The 24,437-nt window shown below is 34.8% G+C and overlaps 1 protein-coding gene across 4 annotated transcripts in view; it reads right to left on the reverse strand.

Annotated features, from left to right (window-relative positions):
- The window catches only part of LOC142335274 (high affinity cationic amino acid transporter 1-like), an 81,825-nt gene that overhangs the window by 43,932 nt on the left and 13,456 nt on the right, over positions 1–24,437 (reverse strand). For 3 of the 4 annotated variants that reach the window (XM_075383703.1, XM_075383702.1, XM_075383701.1), the window contains exons 2-6: positions 19,867–20,002; positions 13,036–13,271; positions 11,875–12,003; positions 10,985–11,143; positions 1,387–1,490 (exon numbers count right to left, since the gene is read on the reverse strand). In XM_075383703.1, coding sequence (XP_075239818.1) covers positions 1,387–1,490; positions 10,985–11,143; positions 11,875–12,003; positions 13,036–13,271; positions 19,867–19,940 — 702 coding nt within the window. In that variant the 5' untranslated portion in view covers positions 19,941–20,002. Of the gene's footprint in view, positions 1–1,386; positions 1,491–10,984; positions 11,144–11,874; positions 12,004–13,035; positions 13,272–19,640; positions 19,766–19,866; positions 20,003–24,437 lie in introns of those variants that run through there. The other variant, XM_075383704.1, reaches the window with a different exon arrangement.

Below are 24,437 nucleotides of genomic sequence, written 5' to 3' on the forward strand. Positions count from 1 at the left end.
ACTTCAGTTCCCATTGTAGCTTCAGCTGGTTGTTTCTTACTCTACGTTCTCTTTCTGCTTCCTCGGTTGTGTCGTCAATCGGCAATTCGTACTTCGGTTCCACTGGCAGGCGAACTGTCGATGGTTTGGGTTGAAGCAATGTGTCTATAGTTATGTTCTCGCGAGCGAGAATCGCTAGTTTTAATTGAATTCTCCATTTCTCCCATCTGATTGGTGGGTCTGAGGTTGGTCGTTCCCAAAATGGCTCTATCGACAGCGGTGTTTTTCTCGATTCTCGAGCTGACTGCGCCATGTCATGAAGATTTGCAGTCTGTAGATTTGAATTGTTTCGTAGCGCCAATTAGCGTTCTTTACTTCGGCCAATTTAAGAGTGAATTGGCGGAGCGAATTCAGGCTTTATTTTGTTATTCAAATATTGACTATTTGAGTTACAAGGCTTAGGCTGATTTGGCGGAGCGAAATCACGTTCGACTAGTTATCGGGTATTTCGCTTAGCGAAAGATACCAAATTTTAGATGCGTCTGAATTTAGAATTTGGCGAATTGAAATCTAGTTAAGAGAGAGAGTCAACTATTTTGAATTACGAAATTGAGAAGAATGAAATTAGGCAAGATTAACAAAACTGCTTCACAATTTGTTCACAAGATAACATTACTAAATTGCGGCAACTTACAATCACGAGACAAGGTGTACAGACAAAAGATCACGCATAGGATATAAACAAATTAACAAGTATGAAATCATAGGATTTGATCTTCAAAATTAAACTGAATAAATGAACAAATTAAAATAGGGAAATTGAACTAAATTAAGTTAAACAGAAATTGAACTAAATTGGTTACACCAAATTAATGAACTCAAACTAAAAATGTACTATTGTACCACAAGTTTTTCTAGTTTTTTGCTTTTCTTATTATCCTTGAAAACAAGAGGGCCAATTACAATCCGATTCTTGGATTCCAAAAAGGAGGGAAACTTCAAAATATAACCAGACACAGCCATTGATTAGTCATGAAATACAAAATGATAATCGGTTTTGATTTAATTCAGAAATTATCATTGTTCAATTTTTGCCTTATTTCTTAGAGGAAACCTAATCGTTTGTTTAGAAAGACTCAGATCACATCTTCACAGGTAAAATTCAATTCAAAAATCCTCCTAGCTGAAAACTGCTTACTGTAAGGATTTACAAACCACATATACCTTTCTCCGATAATCATTTAGGACAAAAAATGACAGAATAAAAAAAATGATAGCATAGAGAGTTCCTTCCCTCGTTGCATAACATGGGAACAAACACGGCTCACCGACCCGCGATTCGGAAAGCTTTTTTGTTAATTGAAACAAACAAATCAGATGCATTGAGTAATAGTGGTGGTCACTCACTGCATATAGTCCGAAACTAGCGATGAAAGTGATGACACAGATATTGAGAATGGTCAGCACATTCGTCACCAGAGTCGATTCTTTCACACCCCACCACAATAACACTGAAACAGTTCAATCTGAAACTAAAGGCAGAGATCTAAAAACAAAAACCAAGAGACAATAAACGTTCAAACTAAATTACAGTTTACGATTGCTGAAAAACCGCAATTGAGAGGGGACAATCTGTCTTTTATAATACCTGATAGTGTGGGTTTATATGCTCATCATTTGAAACCCCAATTGTGTGTATACAATGGCTCAAAAAATCGGTTTTGAGGGTTAATGTGCGGCTAAGTTGTCTTGTAAAGAATACGATCGTACCGCAAATTGAACTGTTGTTATGCAATTTGATAAATTTGATTATTCCAGCAAAATTTATTCGGTACGTAACAAGGGGAGTTAAGAGCAGAGTTACAACAAGAAGGCTCGCTTGATTCTGTGCTATCAAATTAGGCCGGTCTATTACAGATCCCGCACACTTTGGGATCCCTTTATGTAAGCCAGTCTAAATTTATAAAAAGATATAATAAATCGAAGGCAAAGATTCTTGCATCAAACCTGTTTGTGCTAAGAGTCTCAATTTAAAATTTTAGGGCTGAAAGTTTTAATTTAGAGAAAGTTAATATGAATATATAAACGCTTAAAAATGCCAGTTGAATCAGGCTGAGCTGCTAACAATGGCAAGAATAGTCGTTGACTCTTGCATGCGGAGTTATGTTCACCAGTCAAAGTTTTCTGACTTGCAATGTTGTATTGAAAACATTACAAAACTTTCGGATTATTAGAATCTCTGATCTTGTTCGATGTGACCAGAAGAACTAAAAAATCTGCTGAGAAAAAGACGCTGCTGAACTTGATTTTCTTTGTTGTACACCAATTTTGTTCAATCCCACATTGCTGAGAAGAGTTTCGAAATCATGGACTATGGGGGTGAATAACAAGATAACGCTCAGAATGAGGTGATTCCTAATTTTTTATTAGCCGAGATGTACAATAGATCTAACTCTTAATTATCTCAATCCTTAATTACTGAAACTTCACCGATACAATAGAGATTTAAACGTCAAGCATCAAATAATGACTTTACAAGGCCCATAGTCTGCTTCCAACTTTTTTAAAAGCCGCTGCTTTGTGCGATTTTGTAGTGGTCTTACAGGTTCTACAGTTGATTCACCCGAAGTAATCTGCTTCTTTTCTTTTGAACTTGGGAAAAAACTTCACAAAGCCGCTCTCAGTTGAAAGAAGATCAAGAGATTATCAATTAAAATTGGGTCATGTACGTGCAAGAACGGGTTTTTCAGTCTGATTTCTAGTCGATATAATCCAGTCACAAACTTAGTCAAATGTAATTTTTAGAACTGCACAAAGTCTTAATACAAATACTTTTTCAACTTAAGCACAATATTTTTGTTTAGCGTTTACTGGTAGTGATGGTATATTACGCAGTTTACTATTTGGTCTATGCCGGATAAACTATCCATTCTTCTGTAGCAGCTCTAATAATAAAGTGCACGACACAGAATCTTCCAACATTCGTGTAAACACAGGACATTATATCAAGGAAATGAGAGGAACAAAGCAGCAAACTTTTTATTCTGCATAAATTTTGATGCAACACGAGGCTGTAAAGAAACAATCAATTTTTTAAAAAAAATTGACTTGAAAAGGGGAAATAACCGTTGAAATTAATGCTTAAAGTTTGTTGGATTTCAATCTTTGTAGATGCTGTTAAGAGTTCTTTTTGATGCCAAAAAAGTAAAACAGCTTGCAGAATGCCTAGCAAGTAGCTTCCATTGCTTTGTGCAACACTATTTGCAAACATTATGTCACAGAAGACGACAAAAAAAATTGTTCCTTAAGGAACATAGAAGAAAAAAGTTGTCATCAATAGAGCAATTTCTAATCCATTTATAGTGTTTATTGCAAAGTTTTTGTCTTCCTCTGATGGTTCCGGTGCCGGGCCTGATGGATTGAGGCTTAGATAGCCGGCGAATCCCATATTTTCAACGGGTATGTGCTCTACTGAGAAGAGGAATGGGAGTAGGCGCTCCACCCAACGACTTAATTTACTTTGATATGTTTTGTTTCCTCTGTTTTTTTCCAATGAAGATAATAATGCTTGGTGGTCCGTTTGGAGAACGAATTGCAACCCATTATGATAGTACTTAAGGTGTTCATGGGACCATGCTAACACGAGTAGTTCTAATTCATTCGTGCTGTAGCGTGATTCTGAAATGTTTAGAAATCTGCTTGCGTAGGCTACTGATTCCCACTTGTTTCCGAATTTTTCTTCTAGTCATGCGCCTAACCTTTTTTCACTTGCATTGCATAGCACTTTAGTTTCTTTCTATGTATCAAAGTGTTTGTTTTCCATCATTTTGCGGATTTGTACCTATATTTGAATAAATTCGACTGTACGTTTGTTGTTCCCCTTTATTCTGTTTTGTGATTTGTTTTGGATAATAGTGGTCTTAAGGGTTCTGATATTCTTGCTAAGTTCGGGACGAACTTTAGTAGATGATGTATACAAACCATGAATGAACGGAATTGTTTGAGTGTTTTTGGGGTATAGTGATTTATTATCGCCTCGCTTTTTTGTTTTATAGGGGTAACTCCAAATGGAGTGAATTTGAATCCCAAAAACGTAATTTGTTCTTTAGCGAATTCACATTTTTGTAGGTTTCTTCCTAAGTTTTCTTCATTAAATTGAGTTAGAAAATAGTACAACTCAAATTCATTTTCTTGTAAGTTGCTTTTTGTTATTATAAGGAATCCATCTAGGCAGGCAAATTTTATTGTTATGTTTGCAACGTCTTCTCTATTGTTTTTTGGAAAGTTGCCCGCATGTCGGTTAGTCCGTAGAATCGATTTACAAATCGATAAGTGCCTGTTGCTTGGCCGTTCAGTATATTAAAGTTGCAATGTTCTTGGATATTTTCATTCTACGGGAGTTGACTATAAGCGTATTTTAGATCTTTTTAAGAGAAATAATTTTGGCCTGGCAAGTTTTTTCCTTTCGGAGATATGAACAGCTACTGAGTATATTAGGTGATCTATGCTCTGAATCTAACATTTGTTTTTGTGTATTGCGTCATTTAGTGTTTTCGAGTCTAATGCTATCTTGACGCTGTTGTCTTTTTTTCATAGTATTTACAAATGAACTTATGAATAGATTGTCAGGGCATTCGTCGAGTTTAATTATTTGACCGTCTTCTATTATTTTTTCAATTCATTTTCAACTTTTTCAAGAAGGTTGAGTGGGCCTCGGCGTCCTTTATGTTGTAATGGCGTATATTCTGTCTTAAAGTTGAACTTTCAATTGTGGTTTTTTGATCTTCTTAGACGTTTACATAAATGTGGGTATTTTTGGTTTATCCTTTTTGATATGTTTTTCTTCGTCTGAATAATTAATACATTATAAGTATTCTAACCCAGTTGTTTGTGGGCGTTGCGGGTTATTCCGCGCTTCGATAACAGGTCGAATCCAATGATGTTGTTTGTCTTGTTGTGTACAATTAGTATCTGTCATTGTTTTGCACACCACGTACCCGACTTGATGACCTTTTAAAGAATTCCTGTAACTACGATGTTATTGTTGGTGAAACATCGATATTTTATACTTTCTCTTTATGGCTTTATTGACGCGTTGCTGACTACCTTTGCTAGCTCGTTTGCTTTATCTGAGTTGATAAACGATCTGGGGGAGCCTGTATCAGCCAGCCATTGGAGCTTTGGGGAATTTGATGTTGTTTACTCCCAGAATTCTCTTTCTGTGTTTCTATTGATGTTGTCATTTTTCTACGCGTGGAAAATTGCAGGACGGATCAAATCTATGTTTGCCCAGTCCTCATGAAGCTCCTTTATGAATAGGGCTGCTTCTGCGTGCATGCTTTCTTCTGTTGAGACGTCCTGTGGATTATCGGTCTTTATGTGCACTACACTTCTTGTTTGTGGGTTGTTATATTGTTGCTGTTGAGGAATTGAGGTTGGCAGGGCAAATTTGCAGGTGTGCCATGGTGAAAGGATTTCCGTACTTTCTGCATGGTACGCATTTTTGTAAACTTGTTGATGAGGTGCTTGTAGGTGGTTTTAATGGGCGGACATATGACACTGTGTTCCAATTGGAGTTGGCTTTGAGGATCTCTTGCTTATTCGCTCGTCCTCGTTCCTTATTGACCGCGTAGTTCAGCACATGTTGTGGAGAGCGCATTTTTGAAAACAGCTCCATTTGCATATTTGATCTGTGGATATTTGAATAGCTCTTTTTCGAGATCCTTGAATCTACAATGCAAACCGAGTTTCCGGATTCTGCTATAGAATAGCTCTAGAGATTAATAACTTTGTTGCATTGCTTTGAAGAGTTGAAACCTGTCGAAGATCGTGTTTCTTGGGCGAGTGACGGTAACCAAAAAGTACATGAGCGAGATCATGATCAGAGCACTGTTCAATTTTGGTGTGAGGGTTTCTTTGAAATCAGATAGAAGATAGAGCTATCCGCTATCACAGAAAACATACTCCATTTGGAGCAAAATACTAAAACTCGAGAACATTTCGTTCCGAATAGAATAACACTTGCTCCATACTGAACCAAATACTGCCCCTCAACCTTGTGGGATAACATGGCGCAGTTATCATTTCCAAACAGTCTCAGTATTTTGGGAAATAGGTGCATATTCACCAACTGAACCGAATAACTGGGTTGGCACTCTAAAAATGGCCATCAAGGCCCGTGACAACTTGGAGGTAGACAGTCTCCTCAATTTGAAAACCTCTCGAGCGGACCTCTTTTACGCAACTATGACTACATACGAAGACGCATTCGAAGGCGAGACCAAAGGTGAAGAACGTCAAAGAGAACAACCTAAAGAGCGATGAAAAGTTGATTGGGAAAACGAATGTAAGCAGATCGAACAACGAGGACCAATGATAGACCGCATCCCGTGTGAAGAGGCAGATCCCAAAGTCAAAACTCTCAAATATTTGTAACTGGGCACAGAGGGTTGCATAAAGTATCAAGGAAGATTATTCCTATAATTCACTATTTATTATGCGGCCTTGGGTCTTTAGATTGAAGCTGAGAAATAAAGAGATGAGCGTGTTAACGCTTAAATTTTGTCCACGATCGCAGCTGCTTTTTATGCTCGCTGTTTTTCGTCTGCACTTATTCTAAGTGGTGAGTCATTTGCAGCGTTATCTATCCTGTCACAACAAGTGTGTATATTAGCATTCAACAATGTCTCCACGTGGAGATGGTACAATATTTACAACATGATTATTATATAACATAAGGAGTTCTGCATGCGAGTTTATAGAATAGTTGACAAAGATCTTGAATACAAAAAGGGTTAAAAAGTCTTGTATCTCAGTAATCAAAAATCATTTTGAGACTGAGCGCACTCTTTTTTGAGAGTGATGTCAGTCACGTGTGATCAAAACTTAAATCAAGCGTCTGAAAAAAAACTCGCCGGCTAAGACTAAATTTGGCTTCATGTTCGCAAGTTGTTCAGTAATACATTGAAGAAGAACCAAATTAAGGTTCTAAGTGAGCCTGAAGTGATATGTTTGTAACAAAATGCTTATAACAAATTAAAGAAAAAAGAGGCGAAACTTGATTCCTATAGCAGCAATAGCTTCAATACTGTATTTATTCATTTCTGATTTTAATTTGTGTGTGGTTCCAACGCTATTTAGGTTCCAAAAACAATTGAAACGAGTGTCTTAGAACACTTATTTACTTTTTTAAAAGGAGAGAAAGAGATGGCATAGGCGTGTAAAAGACATTTTTATTCAAAAACAAGTGCAAAACGGCTTTTAAAAAACGAAGAACTTTTTTAATATGTAACTTAAGCCTTAAATTTATGCAAGATCGACACCAAAAACAAATATATAACTTGATTTAATTATCAAATTAAAAAGTTCTAACGAGTGCTAAGCAGATTTTTTTTTCTGGCAAACTAAGACAAATGCGTTCAACAATTTTTAATTTTGAAACCATTTTTTCAAGCTTATGTTATTTGCTTCATACAAGCGGGACTAACAACATCTTAATTTGAAAAAAAGTTGTTAATAAAAACAATTCTAAGCAAAACGAAAAAACAAAAAATTTTCACGTAAGAAATTTTCAGGAAACGATTGGACGTCAGAGTAGAATAAAATAACGGTTAGATTGTTGGCTGTTAGTTATTGAATGAAAATATTTACTTCTTCTTGCGAAAACCAAAAAAACAGGCTGCTCAACTATACAATTTGCCAATTTATTTGAGCTGTAAGTATTGCAATCAGTGAGTACAGGGAACAAACTAAGAAAAAAATTGTTCAGTTGGGTTCAAGTGTTGAAATGATGAATTCACGCTTTTGCTGCTTCATAAGTAACAGTCGAAGCTGTAATAGATAAAAAAAATTAGTTTATGGAACAACAAACCTGGAAAAAGAAAAAAAATAATTTTGCAAATGTCTCGAAATTGATCTAGATGACAAAAATAAACGAATTGTTTGTCAGCAAAATATACTAAAAAGTTCATCCATTAAAATTTTTTGGAAATATTTTTGAGAATTCAAAGTTTAATGAAATTCAATCAATTGAAATAAACTTGGGAAAGAAAAATAGCAACACAGCAGAAGTGTAGCAAATTAGGTTTTACCTAAAAATAATTTTTTTTAAAAAAGAAACAGAAATTTTAAGAGATAGGCATCTGAAATTATTTGTATAATTTTTTATATATTAGTTTGCGTTTTTTCAAGGAACGGTGTAATTGAACTTACTCGAAAAATTTTCTTGTCTGGATTTTTGAATTTTGAGCAGGATATTTCATCGCAAATGATTTGTGAGACAAATACACTCATCCACATAACCAGCTCAGTTTGGTTTATGTTAATATGCAGAAGACGAGAGGAACGAATGTAATTTGAACTGACTCGGATGAAAACATACTGAAAACTAAAAAAAAATCATTTTCCAAAAATGAAAAAAAAAATTATTTGAAGATACTTATAATAAGGTATCCTTACTTAAAATTACTTAAATTTTCCCTTACTGGAGTGGTTGAAAGTTCAGTTCCAGGCTAATTCAGTTGTACTAATTCATTTCCTAGTTCATAGAGCATTAGAGAATACCACCCTTTTTGGTCTAAGATGCCTTAAATTTTCAAAATAGTGCGTACAATAAAAGTACCTTATTATAATCACTTCCCTTATAGTCACTTAAATTTTCCCTTACTGGAGTGGTTGAAAGTTCAGTTCCAGGCTAATTCAGTTGTACTAATTCTTTTCCTAGTTCTTAGAGCATTAAAGAATACCACCCATTTTGGTCTCAGATGCCTTAAAATTTCAAAATAGTGCGTACAATAAAACTACCTTAGTATAATCACGGTTTTCTCTCAATACACTTGCGCAAAAAAAACCAACAACTAAAAATGATCCAAATGAAAAAAAACGCTTTGATCTGAGATGTATTCCAAATAATGAAAACTATTGAAAATACTCAAAATCGCTAAAAATGCCGAAATCAAGGCAAATTGGCCCAAAATGTTTTGACTAATTTCGATTATATCTCTATTTTTTTCATAAAGAGAAAAATTCTAGAAAACTGTCATGAAATATTGAGGGCAAGAGTGTTAAAATGATGTAATATAGGTTAGTCTGAAAAGCGTTAAATACGTATAACATTGTCTCACCAAATAAAACTGGCGCCAGCGTAAAGTGCTCCCACTTTTTCTTTTAAAAATTGGAAACAGTAAAATAAACATGGAATAAGGTCAGAACATTGTGCCATTCTGATAACCATAAAATACTGGTTAAAAGCTGTTGTCGGTGGAGTATGAGTAAACATCGGCCGAACATCTATAAATGTGAACTATCTTAATTACATCGGAAAAGGTCACATATTTCGATGTTGCCTTAATAAAGCAACGTTGTTCTCTAACACCTGAACTGCTTAATCGCCCCTTTTTCTTTAGTTGCAAATTTGAATATCAGCAGAAAAGAAATTTAGTCAGCAGAAAAGATAGAAAACTTGTAGACTTGTAGCACATTAGGTTTTACCTAAAAATAATTTTTTTAAAAAAGAAACAGAAATTTTAAGAGATAGGCATCTGAAATTATTTGTATAATTTTTTATATATTAGTTTGCGTTTTTTCAAGGAACGGTGTAATTGAATTTACTCGAAAAATTTTCTTGTCTGGATTTTTGAATTTTGAGCAGGATAATTCATCGCAAATGATTTGTGAGACAAATACACTCATCCACATGACCAGCTCAGTTTGGTTTATGTTAATATGCAGAAGACGAGAGGAACGAATGTAATTTGAACTGACTCGGATGAAAACATACTGAAAACTAAAAAAAAACTTTTTCCAAAAATGAAAAAAATTATTTGAAGATACTTATAATAAGGTATCCTTACTTAAAATTACTTAAATTTTCCCTTACTGGAGTGGTTGAAAGTTCAGTTCCAGGCTACTTCAGTTGTACTAATTCATTTCCTAGTTCTTAGAGCATTAAAGAATTCCACCCTTTTTGGTCTAAGATGCCTTAAATTTTCAAAATAGTGCGTACAATAAAAGTACCTTATTATAATCACTTCCCTTATAATCACTTAAATTTTCCCTTACTGGAGTGGTTGAAAGTTCAGTTCCAGGCTAATTCAGTTGTACTAATTCTTTTCCTAGTTCTTAGAGCATTAAAGAATACCACCCATTTTGGTCTCAGATGCCTTAAAATTTCAAAATAGTGCGTACAATAAAACTACCTTATTATAATCACGGTTTTCTCTCAATACACTTGCGCGAAAAAAACCAACAAATAAAAATGATCCAAATGAAATAAAACGCTTTGATCTGAGATGTATTCCAAATAATGAAAACTATTGAAAATACTCAAAATCGCTAAAAATGCCGAAATCAAGGCAAATTGGCCCAAAATGTTTTGACTAATTTCGATTATATCTCTATTTTTTTCTTAAAGAGAAAAATTCTAGAAAACTGTCATGAAATATTGAGGGCAAGAGTGTTAAAATGATGTAATATAGGTTAGTCTGAAAAGCGTTAAATACGTATAACATTGTCTCACCAAATAAAACTGGCGCCAGCGTAAAGTGCTCCCACTTTTTCTTTTAAAAATTGGAAACAGTAAAATAAACATGGAATAAAGTCAGAACATTGTGCCATTCTGATAACCATAAAATACTGGTTAAAAGCTGTTGTCGGTGGAGTAGGAGTAAACATCGACCGAACATCTATAAATGTGAACTATCTTAATTACATCGGAAAAGGTCACATATTTCGATGTTGCCTTAATAAAGCAACGTTGTTCTCTAACACCTGAACTGCTTAATCGCCCCTTTTTCTTTAGTTGCAAATTTGAATATCAGCAGAAAAGAAATTTAGTCAGCAGAAAAGATAGAAAACTTTTAGACTTGTACACTTGTTAACTATATAGGAAAGATGCCTACAGACTTATAACCAGAAAAGCGGTAGCTCTCCGTTTAAAGGAAAATTGCATGAGCGCAAAAAGCGTACATGATATCTTGTACATCTGTGGATTAATTTGTGTTCTAACCTGTTAGTATGAGGATGACAGTGAAGGAGAGCAGATCGGGGTAGGGTGCTAGGAGTCTATTGTTTATGGGCATCGTCTCCCTCAGGAATGTCTCCAAGCTGCCTCCCAATATGGCCTTGTCAAAGTACTGACTCATGGCCTTGGCTGTACTTGCACTTCCTAAATACAACATCCATGGGATTTATCCCGATTTTGATCACACGCCATGACTTCTTTGATCCTGGAGAAACCGCGCAAGATGTTGCTACTCATAGAAATGGAACTTGATGCACGTTGGCATGGCTTGCGAGATCTTGGCAATTTTTGCCAACTTGAATTATCTTGACTAGATCTTAATAGGCAAAAATTCTTGGAACACCGTGCTAAGAACTCGACAAGATCGTAGATGTCAAAAAATTCTTACTTGAATATCTTTCTTTCGATAAGATCTTATGAACTTTCTTGACATCTAAGATCTTGATTTGTGATTTAAGGATATTGATGATGAAAAATTTTCTCCATCTTCCAAATGTAGAGAAAATTAAACAAGAGAAGTCTGTGTATATCAGAGAAGGATTATGAGCAGTATCTTTTCAGGGAATAACTGATATGGCTGAGTCTACTGTTTCGGAAAAGAATTAGTTTGAGGTGCCTTTCTCAATACATGACGCAATTCAGATCTGTTCAAGTGTTATTTGCGGAACTAAAATTTCAATCTGATAAAATATATAACCCGAAAAGATAAAACTTAATCAAGAATGCACATTGGATATTTAACGCCACTCAGGAGATTGAATTAAATGTAGAAATACTGAAAAGATTGATTACGAGTCCGAATACATAATTATAGCAATGTGACCATGAATGTGGGTTATTTCAGCGATAGACATAATTTGTAATATGTCTCTTACCAATGACATATTGCATGATCATAGTCCACCCCAGCACAAACCCACTCAGTTCCCCAATGCTTGTGTAGATGTAGGTGTAGGCTGATCCGGACTTGGGGACCCGGGAGCCAAACTCAGCATAGAAGAAACCTGAAATGATCCAGCGTATTTTGTGATGACAGGACACAGCTGCGCATGAACTTAATCTGAAACAGACTTAGACTGAAGCATATACGACACTCATTACGCTCAAAGACTATTCGATTCGTCAACACATGAGACATATGATAGGTTCATCAGTGGTGCCCCCTTAATTTTTCAGGTAATTTTCAGGTAAAGTTGAGGTAAGTTAAGGTAAGTTCAGGTAAGGCAAAACTACCTGAACGTTTCAGGTAAGTTAAGGTGTTTTTTTAGATAAATTAACCTGAACTTTATTTAGTGTGCATTTGCTTTGATGTAGTTCAATCACGTTTTAAACTTCTCGTTTTCACAGAGACCATTAATTCTTAACACATCTTACGTGCAACGTCAAGCTATTAATTAAGGCCTCGCTAAAAAGAGATCAGTAAAACCCACTTGAATTGCATAGTGTAAAAGATACAACAAAACTAATTGATCATGTGTCACCAAATTGGATGACTTTGAGTCTATCACTAGTTTACTAATTTTTGGTACAGTACATTTCAGAGCTTAGTATGTTGCCAGTCTTGGTATATCATCACACTAAGATTACTCAGGTAAGCAAAACTGGAAAGCATCGTTACCCTCATTTTTAAATGAAAAAGGTATTATTGATATAAACGCAGATTTTACGACTCTATAAAATATTAATATACTTTCCATACTAATATGTGAGAGCAAAGTGATTGAACAATGTGTGTGATCCGTAAGGGAGTTGGTTGAGAAATTATTAAGGAGTCTGCTTAGGTGTGCGGCCCTAGCCAGCTTTGATCAGACTCCCTAGGTCAAATCTCAGGTCAAGTATGCGATTAATTTCACTTTTGACGTTGCGATTGAACTAGGGCTGTTAGGTTGAGCACATCAGTGTCTACCAGACAGTCAAAACCAAGGTGGGCTCTGATTAAACAGACGACTTGAGTGCCCACTGGGAGCATCAGGCCAAAACTAAATTAGATGGAGAAATTGAACAAAGGGACGTAGATTAGAGAAATTTGAATAAACCTGCTAAGAGAGAAGCTAAAGCTGCGAAGAGAAATGAGAGAATAGTAGCTGGACCAGCGTCCCTGTGGGCAACCATTCCCGCTATCACATAGATGCCCGCCCCTAGAGTGCTCCCCACGCCCAACATAGTCAAGTGGAAGGTTCCCAGGGTTCTGTTTAACTGACTGCCAATCTCTACATCTGCTTCTATCTCTGGACGTCTCACCATCTTCATCGACATCTTCCGGATACTCGCCCTGAAAAGCCACTAGTGCGACAGATAATCGATGCAAATGTCATGAAGCCGTCTTTTTTCTCTTTTTTTCTTAAAATCGATAGATGAAAAAGATGAAAAAAATCAAATTGCTATCAAATTACTGATCTTTCCCATTTATGCCCCCCAAGTACGTTATGCACCCCCAATTATCAAACGCTTGCCATTACGCAGTACATCATTTTGTGATGAAATAGCATGTGCAATTGGGAGTTCAAATAATAGGTACCCACTAAATCTCTAAACTTAGGGGGGGGGGCACAAACAGAAAGGGTCCTAGATTAGATTGAAACCGTATGGTTTTAGATTAGACCGCCATAAAAAATGAATTTTGGTACTAATAAGAGAATTTAAAAACATCATTCAAGTGCACAGTGAGATTCATGGATTTAAAACATTTATGGTAACTGGCTAAGAAGAAGGCTCGCATGATTGTGAGCGCGGCACAGCAATTCCTTTATTCCTGCTTGTAACCATACAACGCATTAAAAATTGCTGCAATATGTAGTTAGCGCAGAAAAAATCGCGATTCCGCATGCTTTAATTCCAAAGACCTTAATTTTCTCGCCAAAGAATTGATATGGTACAAAGGAAGTTTCTCGGTAAATTTCGTTTGTAAAATCTCGGTTTGTTACAGAAAACTAAAGCCAATACGCGAGTACACTTAAATGTTTTATATTTAAGTTGTTGAAAACAATTCTTTTGTATGTTTTCGATATTACATTTTCTTGGTCATTTTCTTCTCCCGTTGATTTTTTTCCTTTTGACACAAAATTTCAATTCATTCATTACTTGCCATAAGAAAACTCAATCAGTCTTGTTCTGGGTTAAAAATGAAAGCAAAAATCATTTCTGATGATGCCTTTATAATTTGAATACGATGACTCTATTCTCTATGTCTTTAGATTAGAAAAAGACGTTTGTCGCTGTTTTTGTATTATCTGTTCGCTTGCGGCCAACTCAGTGTTATAAAAGCGTTTTTAACTTGAGTTTGTATTAATTGTGCAGACAAAGTAACCGTTTTAGTTGTAGCATTTTTGGAGTTCCTGTTGGCGTTTTGGACAATTTCCCGGCTGTTTTTGACGGTTTCTCGGCTATTTTTGGACGTTTTCAGACTTTTTTGACATATTCTCGGTTATTTTTGCCGGTTTTTTTGGCTATTTTTTACTGACGTCTTTGCAGCTAGTTTTGAAATCTTCCTGGCTATTTTTGATTTTTCTTGGCTAAGGTTTGACGTATTTTGGGCTGTTTTCGCCGTTTTTCCTGCTATTTTTGACGTTTTTTGGCTAGTTCTTACGTTTTAGGACATTTTCCTGACTACCAAGGCCTGACAGGGACTTAGACTTGCCAGGTATTGGCCATGACTTGAATTTAGACTTGAAAGTTCAAGACATTCACAAGGCTGACAATGGTAAAAAGTAATATGATCATAGCTCTGAATCAGTACTGATATTAGACTTACAATTAGAATTGCCCAGTACTGACATTGACTTGCCGTTAGATCCGAGACAACTGAGTTAATCGATAACAAAGCAATCATCGCAAACAGAAAAAAAAAGCAGCAGTTTTGGAGAACTCATTTTTATCTAATTCAGCTTCCTCTGCAAAAATTATTTGTTGAAAAAGACTCAATTATAACTTTTAGACAAAACTGCACATTGAAGATATTTTCCTGTAAAAATTAGCTTGAGGCGATAATAAATTGCAGCAGCTGTCAACAACTGTTCTGAAATAGATCTCAGAGTGCCATAGAGTAAAAGATACTAAAAATGAAAGAAGATATTATATTTTAAATTTGAGGAATAAAAATAATATATCACTATTCTCGTGTATTTTATTTTTTAGTAATGCCGTTTTGGAAACTTTGATAAATCAAAGGCCATTCTTTAGAGCTTTGAAATTGAAAGAAACTTAATTTAGCACCAAGGGATGAAAAACTGCTCTAGAAAAAAATTGTTTTTATACAGAAAAAAACGGCAACGGTTTTGGCAACTCCAGTATTTGTCAGAATTTGTCATCTCCTGCATCCAATTACCCTTGCATAAAAGGCAGATTAAGAATTTGACACGTGGTCGTACGCTTAAACTGCAATTTGGATAAAATTGAAAGAAATAAGTTGACCATTCCTGCGGAAGTTCCTTGTGTTGCCATTACTTGATTGAACAAGCAACTTATTGAAGTTTGAATCAAAAACAAGGAGGCTGGGTAATGTGCGTTCGCACATTAAGTTCCGACCCGCTCATCTACATTTTTCACTTAATTGTCTACCAAATGAGGAAGAGATAAAAAAAATAACATATCAACATATCGTTCAGCAAACTACTAAATAAACAAAACAATCTACTCTAGAGGGCCTATGAGACCTGTGGCAACCATAATATGACTCCCAGAAAGGACGGCAATAAAAATCAAATTGTTACAAATATTAATTACGACCAAAACTCCTTGTCCATTTTTTGAAAACCACTTAAAACCAAATCAAAATGGCATCAGATAAAAATTATACTAAGAAGATTAACCGGTAGTTTTTGGAACAAAATATGGGACTTTTTCTCAATGCAACTTGGCAACAGTGGCAAAAGTTTGTTAAAACATTGCTTTTTTTAAAAAAAATTAAATTCGAACTGATTAGAAACATTACGCATCAAATGAAATCATTGAGAGAGTCTTTTATACCTCAATATAGAGCGACTGAGGACTTTCATTATCCAGGATATGTCATACTTTTACCAAAAGAACGACAAATACAGGCAAAAACTTAAAATTTCCACGAAAAATTATGCGCGAAAACGATGTCCCACCGACCAATTTATATTAAGATGATCACTAAAAGCAATAAAAATCTTCGTTTGCACTTTTTGCAGGTGACAACATTTGTAAGTCAACTAACTCCCATTTTTGTGATACTGTGAAAAGAAAACAAAAATCTACAAAAAGGGGGCAAATTTGCAAAACTCAAGAAAATTGGTTTTATGAAAACTGGTAGTTCCAAGAAGAAAGACCATTTGAGGAAAATAAAACCGTTATGGATAGCAAACTACATTTCAAAAGATAAATGATGTGAATTGTATATAGAGATGCTCAGCTACAACTCAACAGAAATAAAATTGGAAATCTATTTCTTTTTTTAAAAAACAAATATTTTCAAAATTTATAGCCAACAAAAGCTTTCGACTAAAAGAGTAGGCAGTTTGTCTTGCAACTACTTGGAAAAATAATTTCGACTGTTTTTAACGACACTAAATCATAAGACTATAAAATAACATTAAATACAATCTGAACTAATAAGTTTCACAAACAACTTTACGAAACCACAGTTTTGAAGCCATTAAAATTAACCGCGATTAACCATAAGATATTAGCCGCGAGAATATAACATCTTCATTTGCGTCTCCTTTGATCATCATAACATCTTTTTTGTAAACAGACTATCACAAAATGACAACAAAAAGAACCACAAAAACTGAAAAGTATCTAAACTTCACAAAATTCTTCTGAAACAAATTGTCTAAGCCCTGAAGACATCATTTTTAAAGCCCTAAAAAGTTTAAAACACACAAAAATTATTTTGTTTGATTCAAAAAAACATTCAAAAGAGCTCTAAATAAAGAGGCTAATTTACGAAAATGATAAAACATTGTAAAATACGAAAACAAAACGCAAACCAGAACAAAAAAAGATAAGTTGAAGAATACTATTACTCTTTTTTTTTAAAAATTAATGTCGAAAGTCAAAACAGCCATTAGTTATTTACCAATACCAGTTATTTAAGTTAACTTGTTTATCTAGAGTTGGCCACTGAGACCTTTAATTACATAAAATTTGGCATATGACAACAAAAATTAACAACAATAAAAGCGCAAAAATAAAAAACAATTTCTGGAAGAGAACGGTGGCGCAGCCCTTCAGACCATAAGTTATGAAAACAAAAATAATGTTCAGTTTCAAATGTTGTCAAACTTTTTTCAGTTAGACTGTTTAGTAATTTGACATTTTACAAAAGAAACAAAAACAACAGAAATATTGGCAATTATGCACAAAAATCAGAAAATTTTGTATGAAAACTCGTAGTAACAAAAGCAAGAAGATCTTCTGTTAAAACAATCGGACACGAAATTAGTTTTTATTCTATATGGAGGAAAGATTGACTTGTGCTTACTAAGAAAAAGCAAAATGTTGACTAAAGTAATATAAAAAATGACAAAAAAAATTACATAAATGACAATGATAAAAAATTACAGAAATTTCCCTAAAACAAATACATTCAATAATATAAGAGACATTAGGTAACAACCGAATGAATAGAAAAGGCTCTCTTGCACTTCTTGAGGAAGAGAATTAGATCTTCGAGTGATTAAACTTAAAAATCAGACAGCCAAATGAATAACAATTGAAGGCAAAAGACAAAAATTCAGTTGAATTTTACTAAACTCTTCCTCAAAGCCATAAAAACCTTTGGTTCTCTGAAAACAAGTTGTATCTACATTTGGCCTCAAATTTGCGTCAATTGGAGCTGTCATTGATGGAGCCTTGAATAAAAAATATTTTCAGTATTTAACATTCAAAAAAACAAAAGCAAAATATTTTGAAAAAAGGTAGCATCAAATTATAAACCAAAAAGTCTCTGATTCTAAGAGTCCATGATATTATCAATCTTCTCCCTGATTTTGTCAAAAAAAATGTTCAGTTTCAAATGTTGTCAAGCTGTTTTCATATAGATTGTTAAATAATGTGAAATTTTTCAAAAGAAACAAAAAGAACGGCAAAATTGGGCAATTATGCACAAAAATCAAAAAATTTTGTATGAAAACTCTTAGTAACAAAAGCAAGAAGACCTTCTGTTAAAACAATCGGAAACAAATTTAGCTTTTATTCTATAAGGATGAAAGATTGACCTGTACTTACTGGGAATAAGCAAAATGTTGACTAACGTAATATAAAAAAAATGACAAAATCAAAAAAATCACAGAAATTTCCTTAAAACAAATACGTTCAATAATATAACAGACATTAGGTAGCAACCGAATGAATAGAAAAGGTTCACTTGTACCTCTTGAGGAAGAGATTTAGATCTTCGAGTGGTTAAACTTAAAAATCAGACTGCCAAAAAATAAAAATTGAAGGCAAAATACAAGAATTCAGTTAAATTTTACTAAAACTCTTCCTCAAAGCCATAAAAACCGTTTGGTTCTCTGAAAACAAACAGTATCTACATTTGGCCTCAAATTAACATGAAATGGAGCTGTCATTGACGGAGCCGTGAATAAAAAATATTGTCAGTATTTAACGTTAAGAAAACAAAAGCAAAATATTTTGAAAAGGCAGCATCAAAAAAAACCAAAAAGTCTCTGATTCCAAGAGTCTATGATATTATCAAACATCTCCCTGATTTTGATGCGCGCCCAGCAACCCGGGCAAGTGTCCAAGTTATTTGCGAATTAGACCAATTGTTGAGTGGAATTCTTCAAATATTGAAAAAAAAAGATGCATTTTGTATAATTATCGAGTTGAATCTGTAAAAAAACGGCAAAGTTTTAATTCCGGAAGACTTTCATACGGCGCCTAATTGCAACTAGCGCTCTTTTTGAAATTAAGGAGTCTGTGTTAAGGTTTCTAGATCACTAAGTCTGGCAAACTTTAACAAAACGGACCAAAAAAGCATATTTTGTTATATTTTTTGATTAAATAAGTTTGATTTTTGAAAATTTTATCAAAAATTTTAGCAAAAAAAACTTCAATCAAACAATTCAGCAACGGTTTTCTATCTTTAACGGTAACAACAACACTCTGCCGTTGAAAATTTTAACTGATTTTGAATTATATTAGCGAAATTGTGCCAAATTTTAGCGAAAATTACTGAAAATGTGAACAAAAACAGTCGAATGTTCACAAAAATTTAAACCTCGATACCTCCCTGTAAAACACGAAAATCAATAAAAACTTTTAATTCCGTATTCTACGCTGGACGGGCTTTTTAATGATATCACTCACAATTCTCTACGATGAATATATCGGTCGGCCAATATCGGTCGGCCAAAAACCCAGTTGAGTATATAGTTCCTCCCTCCCCACTAAAGTGGGGGTCGGAACAATTAGAGAGCAAGAATGTTACAGGAACCTTAAAATATCTGATAAAGTAACTTGAATAAGAATGAAAGATAGTTTTGCTTCGCTGATTATGTTCCAAACACCTTGAAACACAAGCGAATCTAAAAATGACAGCTCTCTGCACTGCCAAATTTGTATTTCAATCAAGATTATGTGACTCTGCTACAGTTACTTCAAAATTCTGAATTACATCTCGAACCCTACGCAGTTCTTGACGATTTTCCGGAAAAACAAAAAGACTTACATGCTCTGGTAATTCTTCTTGGGACTCATTTTGATAAGAGAAGTCAAAATAACACAACAACAGTTTACCAAAGTCTCCTTGAGGTGAAGGATAATGCACAGCAATGTAACCGCAAAGCAAAATGGCCAAATGATGTCTGTTTACTTTGTTGTCCAATTTGCTTTTATTTACCTACCGGGTGAGGAGAGTGAATAAAGCATTGTGCTAGGTGCAAAGTCATGTTTACCGGTTGAGGTTGTTTGTGTTTGCAGATCCTCTACTGAAATCAGTTCCATTTTCGTTCTGACTGTCACCACTCATCTTTCCAATCTTATTCTGATGTCAAATGTAGCGTCAATTGTATGTTAGCAAGGTCGCTCGATCTAAACATACACTATTGAGCTATTAACACACATACAAAAAGCTGGAACAATTTGAGAACTGCTTCCAGCGAAATCCATAAAATGAAACACGAGAGTTTTGTCAGGCTATAGTGAGCTAAGAAACTTTCTATTTATTTATTCATGTCTCTATAATTTTAATGCTCTGATATGAGATATCGAATCGTCTTTATTTGAACGCAAACAAAAAGCGTGCAACATTTCACAATCGTTCATAGCGAACTCAATAAAGTGACACATAATTGAGTCAGTCTAGGGAATTGTCGAATTGTCTCTTAATTATCTATATCATTTTTATGATCTCATGTTGCCAAATTAGGTCCCAATCCCCCCCCCCCCCCCCCCCCATATATAGCCCAAATTTAAGCACCCCCAAAAATTTAATGTTTGGCACCCTTTTTTGAAATATTAAAACAGTAGAGCCCTGTGCAAAACCAGTAACACCAATAAATGCAATAGGAACTATTGAAAGTTTTTGGGTGATGCTTAAAATATGTACAGTGCTTTATTACTATGAACGAATTAATTTCAAGCTTCCTCACTGTTAATATTTTCTAAATGTCTATTCACCCTTATTGGCATATAATGATTCAAATGCATACATAGTGTTTAATCATATACAAATATGGGTTCTTAATTTATCGGGGGGTGGGGCTAGCGCAAAAGATTCAAAAATGAAACATGATCTTGTCTCAAAAGAAAGTTTGTAATTTTTGTGTTTGTGTCCGCGTTCGTGTGCGTGAGTGCGCGTGTGTGTGTGTGTGTGTGTGTGTGTGTGTGTGTGTGTGTGTGTGTGTGTGTGTGTGTGTGTGTGAGTGAGTGTGTTTGTGTGTGTGTGTGAGTGAGTGAGTGAGTGAGTGTGTGCGTTCCGAAACTTATTTCGAAAAGTCACCAACAATAGCTCAATCATTTTATTAAAAGAACAGTAAAGCTCAAAAACACAGTAGTGCCATAAAATTGCACTTTTTTGAGCAGGCGGCAGATCATTGCATTTCCGATTTAAAAAAAAAACAACAAGATCAAATATTTAAAAATTGCTTGACGAATTAAAGCATTTTACAATAAAAAACTTGAACTGAACATTGTGAAAACGTTTAAAAATTTTATGGCAGCAGTGAAATGACTCCTGACAAAACTCGACGTCATTTTTAGAAACATTTTGTCGAATCTCGTTTTTGTGATATATAAAGGAAAATGAGTGCTGTATTTTGATTTTTTTCCAAGATTTTTTGTGGTCATAGTTTTTTTTGTTTGTTCTACACCTCCAAGCTTTCTAGTTTCGGTGACGATCTGTAATATGCTTTGGGATAAGTGTCATTATAAATTGCAGTATGCTGTTAAGTATAGGCAGCGACGGTTCGGGAGAGACATTTAAACCAGTTTGCGGATAGCACAGTTATATAGAAAGATGTTCCCTTCCACAATGATGCCTCGACATAAAAGTAAAAATCTATCAAAAAATAATCTGAAAGTGAACTGAAAGAGTTCTAAGCGACAATTTTTTTAAAATATCAACTTTGTTCTCCACAAATTTGGAACAAGCACTCAAGCTTTTAATTCAATTATCAATTTCATTTGAGAAAGTATGATATGAAAAAAAAAGATCCGTCGAATAATTTGTGCAGTTTAGAAACAAAATTTACTATGTTTTGATTTTTCTATAGCTGCCAGTATTGTGATCCCAAAGGACTACCCAGTGCATACATTGCTGGTAGAAATACCAAATTCCCAGTAAATTTTCCGTTAAATTTCCCTAATTTCCCAACAGGAAAGTAATCGGGGTTCCCACCGGGAATTGAACATTTTGGTAACTAATGGAAACTTCCTGACAGTTACCAGGAATTCCGGCCAGGAAATACTCTGACAAAAAATGTTCGTAATTTTCCTATTCAATTCCCCGGGGAATTTGTCAAAACATAGCGGGAATTAGATAGAATTAGTTATTTCCTGACTAACCTGATAACTTCCCATCGGGAATTTGAAAAATATTGCTGAGTTATTCCCAATTTTAATTGAAAATTGGAAAATTCCTACTAAGAATTTTGCAAATTTAACGGGAACTATCAAGAATGAAAACTTTCCCGTTTTTTCCTGCCCAGAATTAGCGGGAATCGATGCACTTCAATTATGATCTCTACTTGCATGCTTCAATTCAAAATACATAATTCTTGAAAATAATTTTTTTTAGAGTTGATGGATTTTTTGGTGGTTGCAGACAGTGCCGTCAGCGATGTTCCAATTGACTCAGATTAGACGTTGGTAGAGCAAATTTCTCACTCAACGATGTCTGATTTTCGTCATTGTCTAAAAAAGACTTCTCAGATATGCTTTCCCGATTTTGTGCAGTAAAAACTTTAATTATTTAAACTTAAGAAAAGTAGATCTGTCTTTCATTTGAGAAGCAGATCTGTTAGAGCAGTTAAAAACATCCCCTTCTTGTTCTTGTATTTCTCTGAAGATTTAACAGTTAGCACATTAGGAAAACATGGATGCCAACAGGAGTAATCAGAGTTGAGTGTTTCCTCGAATGGAGCAAGAATAATAGTGTTTTGATTTTTCTATAGCTGCCAGTATTGTGATCCCAAAGGACTACCCAGTGCATACATTGCTGGTAGAAATACCAAATTCCCAGTAAATTTTCCGTTAAATTTCCCTAATTTCCCAACAGGAAAGTAATCGGGGTTCCCACCGGGAATTGAACTTTTTGGTAACTAATGGAAACTTCCTGACAGTTACCAGGAATTCCGGCCAGGAAATACTCTGACAAAAAATGTTCGTAATTTTCCTATTCAATTCCCCGGGGAATTTGTCAAAACATAGCGGGAATTAGATAGAATTAGTTCTTTCCTGACTAACCTGATAACTTCCCATCGGGAATTTGAAAAATATTGCTGAGTTATTCCCAATTTTAATTGAAAATTGGAAAATTCCTACTAAGAATTTTGCAAATTTAACGGGAACTATCAAGAATGCAAACTTTCCCGTTTTTTCCTGCCCAGAATTAGCGGGAATCGATGCACTTCAATTATGATCTCTACTTGCATGCTTCAATTCAAAATACATAATTCTTGAAAATAATTTTTTTAGAGTTGATGGATTTTTTGGTGGTTGCAGACAGTGCCGTCAGCGATGTTCCAATTGACTCAGATTAGACGTTGGTAGAGCAAATTTCTCACTCAACGATGTCTGATTTTCGTCATTGTCTAAAAAAGACTTCTCAGATATGCTTTCCCGATTTTGTGCAGTAAAAACTTTAATTATTCAAACTTAAGAAAAGTAGATCTGTCTTTCATTTGAGAAGCAGATCTGTTAGAGCGGTTAAAAACATCCCCTTCTTGTTCTTGTATTTCTCTAAAGACTTAACAGTTAGCACATTAGGAAAACATGGATGCCAACAGGAGTAATCAGAGTTGAGTGTTTCCTCGAATGGAGCAAGAATAATAGTGTTTTGATTTTTCTATAGCTGCCAGTATTGTGATCCCAAAGGACTACCCAGTGCATACATTGCTGGTAGAAATACCAAATTCCCAGTAAATTTTCCGTTAAATTTCCCTAATTTCCCAACAGGAAAGTAATCGGGGTTCCCACCGGGAATTGAACATTTTGGTAACTAATGGAAACTTCCTGACAGTTACCAGGAATTCCGGCCAGGAAATACTCTGACAAAAAATGTTCGTAATTTTCCTATTCAATTCCCCGGGGAATTTGTCAAAACATAGCGGGAATTAGATAGAATTAGTTATTTCCTGACTAACCTGATAACTTCCCATCGGGAATTTGAAAAATATTGCTGAGTTATTCCCAATTTTAATTGAAAATTGGAAAATTCCTACTAAGAATTTTGCAAATTTAACGGGAACTATCAAGAATGAAAACTTTCCCGTTTTTTCCTGCCCAGAATTAGCGGGAATCGATGCACTTCAATTATGATCTCTACTTGCATGCTTCAATTCAAAATACATAATTCTTGAAAATAATTTTTTTTAGAGTTGATGGATTTTTTGGTGGTTGCAGACAGTGCCGTCAGCGATGTTCCAATTGACTCAGATTAGACGTTGGTAGAGCAAATTTCTCACTCAACGATGTCTGATTTTTGTCATTGTCTAAAAAAGACTTCTCAGATATGCTTTCCCGATTTTGTGCAGTAAAAACTTTAATTATTTAAACTTAAGAAAAGTAGATCTGTCTTTCATTTGAGAAGCAGATCTGTTAGAGCGGTTAAAAACATCCCCTTCTTGTTTTTGTATTTCTCTGAAGATTTAACAGTTAGCACATTAAGTAAACATGGATGCCAACAGGAGTAATCAGAGTTGAGTGTTTCCTCGAATGGAGCAAGAATTGGCGTGCTATGCCAGTATAGTGCGATGTCTTCAAAATCTTTTTGCCCTGAAAAGGAAGCAGCGACGCATAGCAGGTC

Source organism: Convolutriloba macropyga, chromosome 2 (assembly GCF_964194025.1).
Source record: "Convolutriloba macropyga chromosome 2, txConMacr16.3, whole genome shotgun sequence".
NCBI classification, from domain to species: Eukaryota; Metazoa; Xenacoelomorpha; order Acoela; family Convolutidae; genus Convolutriloba; species Convolutriloba macropyga.